We start from the raw sequence: 11,562 nt of genomic DNA on the forward strand, positions 1-11,562 counted from the left end.
TTCTCTTGCTTTGTAAAATTACCATAGTCTGTGCACAACGATTAAGAATTATTTAGTGAGCCACTCTGAATGCTAGTGAATATTTTTTTCCAAATATCTGTTTTAATTGTCTTAGCTCACAGAGGAGAATGTGTTTCTATGCATGTATCACCTTGTACTAACATTTACAAAATAATTAAATACTATTAAGAGGGGAAATATTTATAACAAATGAGAGTCGATATCCTCAGCAAGTAAAAACCTCTCTCAAATACAAAAGAAAAATAGTAACACCTCAATTTTAAAAATGGGAAAAGCCATTTCCATGAAGAACCATAAATGGTCAATAAACATGTGAGGAAAATACTTTAACTCAAGCTCACTAATTTAAAAGAAATGCAAGTTAAAACAACATGAGGCATCATTTTTTAATCTACTGAATAGCCAAAGAAAAATTTAAACCCTAAAACTTAAGCCAGCTAAGTTCCAGTGAAAAATGGAAAAATCCTGCATTAGAGGCGCAATGTCTGGGACCGCAGACTGTCCTTGAACTACGGCGACTTCGGCGTCTCTGGTCACACGTTGCCTGACTTTGGGCAGAGTCCAGCGCTGTAAAATGGGCATAAACAGCTATCGCACAGAGCAGTTGGAAGGCTCAAACGATACGCAGAGGGAAAAGTAATATAAGTGGTTGTTACTTTTTGTTCAGCCCGCTCATCCACGAGTTTACTTCTGTCGGCAGTACTGGAAATGCACAGGAATTACAGGAAAATCCAAATTACTTTCTGGAAAACTGGAGGTAAGATGACACGGGAACGACAAGACACAAAGTCAGGAGGAAGAAAGCCAGGGTAGGACGTGGCCGAGGCGTGCAGCAGTGCCCTAGGGGAGGGCGACGTCCCCCTAAGATCCCCGCCTCTAGAGCATCCTCGCCCTGCAGTCGACGCTCCGCGGGGCCCGCAGCCACCCCGGGAAGGCGGTGGGAGGGCTGGAGCCACGTGCTGATTGGCTGACTGTGAGCACGGGGCGGGGCGGATGGAGGTTCGGGAGGGCGCGCGAGCGGAAGGCCGCGGGTGCGCACTTCCGGTCTTTGTGGCTCGCAGCTGCAGGTCCGCGGCTCGCGCCCTGGCGGCTCCTGAGCTTCGCGGTGAGGGACACGGGGCCTGAGACGGAGCGGGGGCGGGGAGGGCGCGCGGCCGGGGCGGCGGGCGCTGGGTGGAGGAGACCCGCTCCTCGGCCTGCCCATCCCCGGGTCTTGGCACCTTGTCCGGGCGGCGTCTCCTAGCGTCCTGGGGACGCAGAGGAGACCAGCACTCAAGCCCCTGCTTTCCAGCGGAAAGGGCAGTTATTCCCCCACCGCCGTGATTTCGCAGATGCTGCGATTTAACCGGGATATAAAAATAGGCTAGTGCGGCAGGGCTGGTTAATAAACCACAGATTTGTAGGCTAAATATTTTGTTCTCTGAAGTTAACTGTAGTGTTAGTGTTCAGATGTACTGATCTGTCTTGCTAATTCAAGGGTACACCCTTCTATCAATATTCTCCCATCCAAAGATCAGATCATGATCGGTCTATATATTACAAAATTAAAAACAATTATTTGTTGCCATATTTCACTTTTTAAAATGTTTACTCTCCTATCTTCTAAGCTTTTTGAGAGTGGAGATTAACGTTTTTGCTTTTGTCTCTCTATAATATGACAGTTGCGCACATGGTAAGCATTTAACAAATACTTCTTGGTTAATTCCTAGGTAGACTCATTTATTCACGAGCAAAAACCTTTGTATCTTAATACCTGGCTCGGGACAGAGCCCATAATAAGTGCCTCAATGTTTGTTGAAGAAGCGCATTAAATACTAAATTTAATCGAATGGCAAACGTCCAACAATGTTTTTATTTAAATCAACTCATGTTTAATATGGATTTTTAAAAATGTTTTATTACTACCTAAATGAAAAGCACCATTATGTGCCATAGGTTAAAGGTAACTAAAAATAAATGTTTAAAAATCAGCATATCAAATCCTAGCTAGATACTGTTACCCATGGAAGTCTGAGGCCTATAGTTTATTTAAAAGGGAATTCTGTAAGTAACATCTTCAGAAGATGTTAAAGACAGACTATTCTCCTTGATGCAAACAGGATTGAAAGAGAATCGAAAAGGAAATTTCTCAATATGTGATTCATGTTAATATTGCATTCTTTTGCCTCTAAAATAATTTCTTACAGCATAAATGTGGTAGGAATTCTACAAAATGAGAGACGTTGAATGAGGTGAGTGATTTTTAGTTTTGTCATTTGATTATTACTTAGTTACAGTCTCAAACCTGATCCCTTTCCATATATTACGCCGATGACTGATCTTTATCATTGTAAGTTCTTAGAGCGATGACTGATCTTTATTATTGTAAGCTCTTAGAGGTTTTTTTCATTGCTGTAAGTTAACAGTGCTTTTATATCCTTCAGGAAAGAAGAGATTACTCAAAAGAAACTCTGAAGTAGAGGACCCAGTGGTGGTGAGCTTTTTGCTAAGCTGTTTCACCCCAGAACGGCTATGGAATCCAGAGCAGTTTCAACCCCGGTACCTCAGAATTCTCAGGAACAAGAGCTAATACTAGTGAAAGTAGAAGAAAGCCTTTCTTGGGGTCAGAAACTTAAGCAGAATAGGAGTAACCGATCCTGCCAGGAATTGTTTCGCCAGCAGTTCAGAAAGTTTTGCTACCAGGAGACACCTGGGCCCCGGGAGGCTCTGGGCCGACTCCAGGAGCTTTGCTGTCAGTGGCTGAGGCCAGAGTTGCACACGAAGGAGCAGATCCTGGAGCTGCTGGTGCTGGAGCAGTTCCTGAGCATCCTGCCTGAGGAGCTGCAGATCTGGGTTCAGCAACACAGTCCAAAAAGTGGCGAGGAAGCTGTGACTCTGTTGGAGGATTTGGAGAGGGAATTTGATGATCCAGGGCAGCAGGTGAGAACAGGGAGATGTGATATGTTTTGGGAAAAGGAATATACTTCTTGGAGCATGTGGCAGCATCATAAGAATGGGGTGAGAATTTGTCTCCAGTTGAACCATAACCCTGAAGTGATTACCAGGGCCATACCTGTCTCTGTCCTTAAACAGTTCTTTTGTTCCTATCCGTCATCCCTGGAGATGTCTTCGGTGACCTCTTGGAGATTTTTACTAAGCATTTTCCCTAGGGATTTTCTCACAAAGAAATTTTCTCACAAATTTTACTGATTTCAGGTCCCAGCTAGTCCACAGGGACCAGCAGTGCCATGGACGGATTTGACACGTCTTGGAGCATCCCAGGAGTTAACAAACATCGAACTCCAGCCTTTAAAGAGACAGCTGAAACCCTGGGAACCTTGCCTTTCCCCCAGAAGCGGTAAGAAATAGAAACTCATGTGGGAACTGTTATCAGGCCTCTGGTCTTGAGGGCAGAGAATTAACGATATTTTACAGCATGCCCCATGTGAGCCTCACGTTTATTATTCTAGAGTGGAGGGGCTCACTCTTGAGCACCTTTGTATTCAGCAATCCTGATGAATTGCAGTCAGCCCTCCTTGTGTCAGTTTCCCCATCATTTATCCACTTATTCCTTCATTTCGTGACTTAATAGGGTGCTAATACACATCTATATTGTGGTAGGCACTGGGTCTCTATCCTGAAAGAATTTTCAAGCCTAGATGGGGTGGTGGACAAGCAAAAAGGCAATTACAATACAGTATAGGGTAGTAAATTACAGAATAATTAATGTACTATGGGGGCACATATAAAGGCACCCACCTAACTCAACCTTAGAAGTCCAAGGAGTACTTCCTGGAGGGAGAGACATCTAAGCTAGGACTTGAACTCTGAGTAGAAGAAAGCCAGGTAAATAGGTGGGAGGAGGAGATTCCCGAGCTAAAGGGAAAAACTGTTTCTCTGCTCACAACATTTCTGACACTGCATATGTGGGGTTTTCCCTCCCATTAAGCAATTCTGACACTAACTACCCAGAACCAGTGCAGACCCCAAAGGTTAAGGTTTCAGTCCCAAGAGACTGCCTCCCACATCAGATGCCAGTCGCATGTAATGAGTCCCCAGATTATCCACACTTCTGTCCGATTTGGCTGCAAATTGGTGGTTCCACAACCCCCTCCTCAGGTTTCATAATTTGCTATAATGGCTCACAGAACTCAGGGAAACACCTTACTTACCATTACCAGTTCATCGTAAAGGATAGAAATGAACAGCCAGATGAAGAGGTCCATAGCGCAAGGTCCAGAAGGGTCCTGAGCACAGGAGCTTCTGTCTCTCTGGAGTTTGGGGTTTACCACTCTCCTTGGTGCATTCACCATCCCTGAAGCTCTCTGAACCCCTTTGTTTAAGGTTTTTATGGAGGTTTTGTTAGGTAGGCATGATTAATTAAATCATTGGCCATTGGTGATTGATTAACTCGATCTCCAGCCCCTCTCCCTGGAGGTCAGAGGATGGGTCCGAAAGTTCTAACCCTCTAATCAACCAGCCCCCCTGCCCTCCAAGAGTCAAGTCATTAGCATAACCTCCGGCACCTTCTCATCTCTACCACAGAGGAAATTTTCAGGGGTTTTATAAGCTCTGTGCCAGGAACTGGGGATGAGGCCAAATCTATATTTCCCACATTACAGTATCACACGAGCAAAGTCCACAAAATCCTGAAGGTGAGAGAATACAATCCATTCCGGGAATTGCAGGTAATTCAATTTAACTTGAAGAGAAAACTCCTAAGGGAGAGCTGGTTAGAGGGAAACTAGAGAGGAAACCGGGACGCAGGTTGTGAAAACGTGTCTGTCATCCTCATTCGTTTGTACAGTGCAGTGGGGAACAGTTGAAGGGTTTTAGACGAGTGAGTGACATGATCAGATTTGTGTTTTAGGACTCAGTTGCAGAGCAGGAATGGATTTGAGGAAGGCAAGAGTAGGGTCTGGTTAGAGACAGTTGTAATCCAAGTGGCCACAGTGAATAAATCAAGATGTATTGTGGTGAGAGGTGGGAAAGATCATGGCTGACTCCTGTTCTTCAGCATTTAACTTGAATTGCAGTAGCTGGTCATTGTTAAACGTGGAGCATGTGGGAGAGGAGTTGAGGGTGATACTCAGGTTTCGGTCTTGAACAACTTGGTTAATGGCGGTGCTAGTCATATAAGTGGGAAAACATAAGGGAAAAAAATACATATGATGACGTGTTTAGTTTGGGACATTTTGGTGCTTGTCAAATATTTACAAGTAATATGGCCAATTAGCATTGGATACGAGAGTCTAGAGCTTCATAGAACTGGGATAGAACTGGGGATCTGGGGAGATATTAGCTTATAACATAAGTAGTGATTGAAGCTTAGGACATAGAGAGTTGGTTGAGTGAGGATATATGAGAGCTCAGAACAGAACCCTGAGGAACTCGTGTTCGAGCGATTGACCTTGAATCTAAGAAGGAACAGCCACAGAAATCAGGCTAGTGTATTTGGAAGAGAATGGCTCTGGAAGGAAGATGTGGTCCCAGTGTCCGTGCTACAGAGAGGCCAACTAAGTAAGATCCAGAAAGAAGCCACTGGATTTAGCAGCTATGAAGCTGATTTTGATGAGAGTAGTTTGGGGGGTGGGAGGTGCACAGGTATGGCAGAAACCAGATTACAGAATGGGAACGAGTACAGACAACCGTTTGAAGAAGCTTTATTCTCATTGGGAGTGAGGTTGCATGAGGGAGATGTGTAGGCAAGGAGCTTGATTTAAAAAGATGTGAGAGACTTGAATTTATTTAAATGCTGACGAACAGGAGTCAGCAGAGAAAGAGATTGAAAACAATAGGAAAGGAATAGTGGGTAACTGATCAACTGAAGTCTCAGAGGAAGCAGGAAAGGATAAATTTCAAACTGTAGATGTAGGCCTTAGTATTAGAAAGGAGGCGGGACCCTATTTTGACCAGTTAAAGAAAAGATACATGCAGATGGCTTTATCTTTGTAAGTAGAAGCATCTATTTTCTCTCATATAGAAAGGGAGTATTGAAAGTGGAGAAATAAAAAGTTGTTTTTTTTCTGTTATCATTTCAGATTGTGAGAACAATGGATCATCAACAAAGAAGGACATTTCAGCAGAGAAATCGCAAAGACTTCCCCAGGAGCCTTCATTTGGAGGAATTAGTGAACATGAAAGCAGTTCAGAGTGGCAGCATGGAAGTGCTACAGGGGAGAAATTAAGAAGATCCCCTTCCCAAGGGGGCAGTTTTAGTCAAGTAATCTTCACACACAAATCTCTAGGAAACAAAGACCATCCTGAGCCCCAGAGAAGCTTGATTCTAAATACAAACTCTATAACGTATCAGAAAGTTCCTACAGAAGAGAGACCTTACAGGTGTGACGTATGCGGGCACAGCTTCAAACAGCATTCTGCTCTAACACAACATCAGAGAATCCATACTGGAGAAAAGCCATACGGATGTAGCCAGTGTGGGAAGGCCTTTAGTTTGAGGTCCTATCTTATTATTCATCAGAGAATTCATAGTGGTGAGAAAGCATATGAATGTAGTGAATGTGGGAAGGCCTTCAACCAGAGCTCAGCCCTCATTAGACATCGGAAAATCCATACTGGTGAGAAAGCTTGTAAATGTAATGAATGTGGCAAAGCATTCAGTCAAAGTTCGTATCTCATTATCCATCAAAGAATTCACACTGGTGAGAAACCCTACGAGTGTAATGAGTGTGGGAAAACCTTTAGCCAAAGCTCAAAGCTTATTAGACACCAGCGAATTCATACAGGAGAAAGACCTTATGAATGTAATGAGTGTGGAAAAGCTTTCAGGCAGAGCTCAGAGCTGATAACCCATCAGAGAATACATAGTGGAGAGAAACCCTATGAATGTAGTGAGTGTGGAAAAGCCTTCAGTCTGAGCTCAAACCTCATCAGACACCAGAGAATTCACAGTGGAGAGGAACCTTATCAGTGTAATGAATGCGGCAAAACCTTCAAAAGGAGCTCAGCCCTTGTTCAGCATCAGAGAATCCACTCCGGGGATGAGGCTTACATATGTGGTGAATGTGGGAAGGCTTTCAGGCACAGATCAGTCCTCATGCGCCATCAGAGAGTCCACACTGTAAAGTGACTTATGAATACAATGAATACTGTAAATACTTCAGTCAAGCTTCTATCTTTGTTAGTCAAAAGGGTTTAATTTACTTTGGAGTAAGACTCCATGGAGGTGGTTGTACTGTACTAGGTCTCAAATCAACCTGACTTCCACCTTTCTCTTACCAGTAAGAATACTCAGGAACTGCGAAAGATGGAACTATAACATTGAAACATCATTTTCCATGAGAATGTCACAAAGAGGGCACAACAACTCTGTCACTGCATCTCATTGTCAGTGGGCCAGATTTGGAGGATGGTGTGGAGAGTATGAGGGACATTTTGTCTCAAGAATGCAAAAATTTTACTGACCAGTTAAGAACAGTGGCAGGGCAGCAAGATATGGGGAAACAGTTTCATCGATGACTTATTGAGCCCAGGGCAGACCAGAAGTGAAAAGAAAATACAAATTAAGTTATCCAGCAGTTATTTTTTGAGTGGCTGCTTTGTGCCATGCGCTAGGGATACAGTGGAAAATAAGACCATATCTTCAGTTTCACGGACAACACAAACAGGCAGTGACACTGTGGTACAATCAGTGCTGTGTGATGTTAAGGAGTACCTGACTCAACCTTGGATCCGGGAAGGCTTCTGAGAAAAATTATCTGAAGGATGAGTGGCCAGGAAGGTAGGCCGGCCAGGAAGAAAGTCTGGCACATCTGAGGAAAGGAAAAGGCCGCTTTGCCTGGAGTATTCCTTTTGAGTTCCTTTTGAAGTGGATTCCTGTCTGTAGGAAAATCATGCATGTGGCCAGAATCTCTATTTACTACAGTGCCTATAGTGAAACATGAGCTAGTGGAGAAATTTGTTAATAGACAAAACCTGGAGTCCTTGGAGCATGGGATGGTGAGGAGCTTTGTCTTGGTTTGTATGACCCCAGGGTAAGGGTTAAAATGTAGTTTCCTTGTCCAACCTGGAGGCTAGGCCTTCCATGTGGGTGAGGGCAGGGGGCCAGAAAGAGCCCAGTCTAGAAGTTAAGAGTCTTAGAGTTCCAAATCTCTCCCTCGCAGACATAAGGGCTCCTTTGGTTTTTAAAGACGTGACCAGCGCTTCTTTCGGCTTCCTCCTAACTCCCCAGGCTCCCGGTCGGAAGCCGCTACGGCTGCCGTATCATTTGTCTCTGGGTCTGTAGTCCCACAGTTCCTAGTGCGCACCCCTAGGCTCAGGCGCTAAAGACTTCCTCCATTGCTGGGTCTGTTACTCTCCAGGCGCCTCACATGTGTTCAGTTTTGTCATATCAGCAGTATTTCACAGTCGTCTTGTGAATTTTGTTAAAGACCACGCGAAAGGGAAATAACAGAAACAGTCACGGTCCATCCAGAGAGACTGCCCTCTTCTGAGGGACCCAGCAGGAAAAGGATCCCTAGACGGGTGCTTCTCAGTGCAATGCAGAAAGGTGTGTAGGTTAGTCAGCAACAGAAAGACATGTTATTTAAAATACCTAATAGGTCAGAGTTATAACACACCTTACCAAAAATTCAAACCTTTGGGAATCTCGAGTCCTGTACATAGGTAGAGTTTTCATGAGGATAAATAGAGAAGTAATGCTTCTATTGTGGCATGAGCATGTACTAACCAGTAAGAATGGCAGGAGGACTAGATGTCCATGCTTGGAGAGAGAATGTGAGAAAAGAAAGGGCTAGGTTAAATAACAAAATAGCATGGTAAAGTTATTCAACTCATATGCCTCTTCTACAGAGGAAGATCCAATCAAACTAAAAAGGGCAGAACAAATGTTAGGAATTGATACAACATATATTACAAAAGGCAAATATTCTTTATATAGAGGGTTCTTACACGTATTGGTAAGAAACATAATAGGTACTTGCAAAGGGCTTTGTGTATATGTATTACTTCTCAGCCCATATTTTGCAGATGAAGAAATGAAGGCTTGAGGTCATGGCTTACTCAAGGTCATGTAGCTACAAAGTGGTGAGGTCAGACTTTAAACCCAGGCAGTAGGAATCCAGAACGCGTCTGGGGAGCCACTTCTCTGTACAATCTCCCCATGAAAAAGTCCCAATAGAAAAAAGTAGTACATAAATAGGCAAATCACAAAAGAATAAATGCCAATGGACAGTAAATATTAGCCTTGCTAGAATTAAAAATGTATATTAAAGCAAGAGTTGAGATGGCACTTTTTCTCCCTCATGAAACTAACAAAGATTCAGGGAAATTGGGACTCTAATGCTGCTGGTGAGATGTGAATAGATGCTGTCTGTGGCAGTCAATACCAGAAGCCTTAAACATTGCCTTTTGACTTTAAAATTCTACCTGGAAATGTATGCTTCAGAAACCATCATGAATGTATACAAAGTCTTAAAAGTTGTTAAAGGTGATGTTGATTAATACTAAATAAGAAAGCGTTCATATCTTAAGTAAAAATATAGGACGATATGTACAATATGATTTGTGTAAAAATATATTTATGCATTAAAAATATTGGAAATATATATAATCTCAATGTGCTATACTGGTTATATCTGAGTAATAAGATTATAGGAGATTTAATTTTTTCTTGTGTTTGTGTCTTCCAATTTTTTCTACAATAAATATCTAAAATTTCTAAAGTTAGAGAAAAAAAGGTTTAAAAGGGAGTGGAAGCCCGGGATAGCTGAGAAATTATCAAGAAAAGCATGTGCTTTCTATGGCATCTTTGTGCCTTCCAAGTCCTAGGCAGTTAGCTAACTCGTTAACTGATGTGTGACTTCCTAACTGATAAATGACAATGGCAGATGTACTCATCTCACTAGTGTACAAAAAGAAAGTCTGCAAATTATAAATCTCTGTGAAAATATGTTATTTGCATGAAGGTGATTATAGTTGAGAAAAGCAATAGCCTTGAAGTGAAGACTTTTGTTCTCGTTAGTGCTTCTCCGTGAATTCTGCAGCCATAAGCAAGTCACCTGACAACTCTGGACCCTCAGTTTAAGAGAGCTGAAGTAGGTGATCTCTTACAGTCAAAGCTTCAACAGTCTATATGAAACAGAGGGGGCACCAAGTAGGTGGATGTCAAAGGTAATTGTTTTTTTCCTTCACCAGAGTTGCCTGAGGAAAAGTAATCTATCCCTTTCCTTTCTGCTCAGAACCCTCATTTCTCTTGGTGTAGAGGCAGTCCACTGTTTACCTTAAATGGGTCCTGCGCAGATTCATGGATTTAAAAAGATGTGGAATTTAGGCAAATTGCTTAATACCAGTTTCCTACCTCTCCACTCCTCCCTCCTCACTTCCACAGGCTGCAGTTAACACTGTCCAGATGAGAGGATTAGAAATTTAAACAAGTCTGACCTTGGTCTCTCCAAGCCCCCCTGTGAACAACTTTGCTTCTTTTGCCCCGTAAAGTGAATCCTCAGAGCAAGGAGGATTGCCGATCATTTCCATGCAGAAGGAACTGACCTGAAGAGCATTTCTGCAAAGTCAAGAGGAAGGGTGAGCAGGGTAGGGAGACCTACCCTCTGCTCTCTGATGGCCCAAAACCAGACGTTGCTGCTCAGTAACTTTATCGTTCACAGCTGTCTTGTTGGCAGGCACAAATGATGATAGATCTAAAGGGTCATGGGGTGTTCCTGCACATGTGTGTCTATTAAGGACCTGCTGAGAGGGGTGGGGAAAGCTGTGGCATTCTCCAAGGCTCTTGCTCCCAAGGTGGGGAAGCATCCTGATTCTTGTGGACGATGCGTGTTTCTAGAGGCTACTTGCTCTCATTCCCATGTTCTTTCAACCACAGTGCAGCTCCAGATGTCCCCTCAATTTTGTGACTTCACCTGGTGAACTGCAGCCCCAGGGACTACGTATCGTTTCCAGACATGTTTTGGCCCAGGAATCAAAGCTAAGACCACCAATTCCCTGCCTTCTTCCCACAACTACTTCCCGCATTCTCCCAGCACATCTCCACTCGTGTTACAGTGCTCCCTATTACTGAATGATTAATTTCAAAGCAAAACTTAAAACTCAAATTTTATTACAAGACATCTTGCATTACATTCTAATACTAAATAAAGCATAAACAATGAGGTCCTACTGTATAGCACAGGGAACTATATTCAATATCCTGAGATAAATCATAATGGAAAAGAATATTAAAAAAGAATGTATATATATATGTATAACTGAATCACTTTGCTGTATAGCAGAAATTAACACCACATTGTAAATCAACTATACTTCAAAAAAATTTTTAAATAAACAGTTGAAGTATATAATCAAAAGTATAAGTGTTAAAATCAGTTACTAAAAATGATTTACCAAACAAGATTTTCACCAAAAAAAGGTACACATATATTAGGGTTGGGGGGTAAAAAAAAAATCTACTAGAAGTACTCCAAAATGTTAACAAAGTTTCTATGGATGGTGGGATCGTGGGTGATTTATACTTTCTCATTTTCTGTACTATCAACGTTTACAATTAATTCACAATCAGTGAAAAAAATATTAAATGGTATTAAAAAT

General features: G+C 42.6%; 1 protein-coding gene across 2 annotated transcripts; it reads left to right on the forward strand.

Annotated features, from left to right (window-relative positions):
* The first annotated feature begins 1,056 nt into the window (after positions 1–1,056).
* Positions 1,057–9,575, forward strand: ZNF397 (zinc finger protein 397). Of its 2 annotated transcripts, XM_059894524.1 has the most exons (5): positions 1,073–1,126; positions 2,208–2,252; positions 2,445–2,940; positions 3,217–3,358; positions 6,042–9,575. In XM_059894524.1, the coding sequence occupies exons 3-5, from the start codon at positions 2,533–2,535 to the stop codon at positions 7,088–7,090; spliced, it is 1,599 nt and encodes a 532-aa protein (XP_059750507.1). In that variant the 5' UTR covers positions 1,073–1,126; positions 2,208–2,252; positions 2,445–2,532; the 3' UTR covers positions 7,091–9,575. The 2 variants fall into 2 exon arrangements, with proteins under 2 accessions (XP_059750508.1, XP_059750507.1); XM_059894525.1 differs by lacking the exon at positions 2,208–2,252 and having other exon boundaries at positions 1,057–1,126.
* The last annotated feature ends 1,987 nt before the right edge of the window (positions 9,576–11,562 follow it).

The sequence above is a fragment of the Balaenoptera ricei genome, chromosome 14 (assembly GCF_028023285.1).
Source record: "Balaenoptera ricei isolate mBalRic1 chromosome 14, mBalRic1.hap2, whole genome shotgun sequence".
In the NCBI taxonomy this organism is placed as follows: Eukaryota; Metazoa; Chordata; class Mammalia; order Artiodactyla; family Balaenopteridae; genus Balaenoptera; species Balaenoptera ricei.

Coding starts and splice junctions, on each gene's coding strand:
- ZNF397 (XM_059894525.1), top strand. CDS start 2,533: ATGGAATCCAGAGCAGTTTCAACCCCGGTACCTCAGAATTCTCAGGAA. Junction 2,941..3,216: donor TTGATGATCCAGGGCAGCAG/GTGAGAACAGGG, acceptor TACTGATTTCAG/GTCCCAGCTAGTCCACAGGG. Junction 3,359..6,041: donor TTGCCTTTCCCCCAGAAGCG/GTAAGAAATAGA, acceptor TTATCATTTCAG/ATTGTGAGAACAATGGATCA.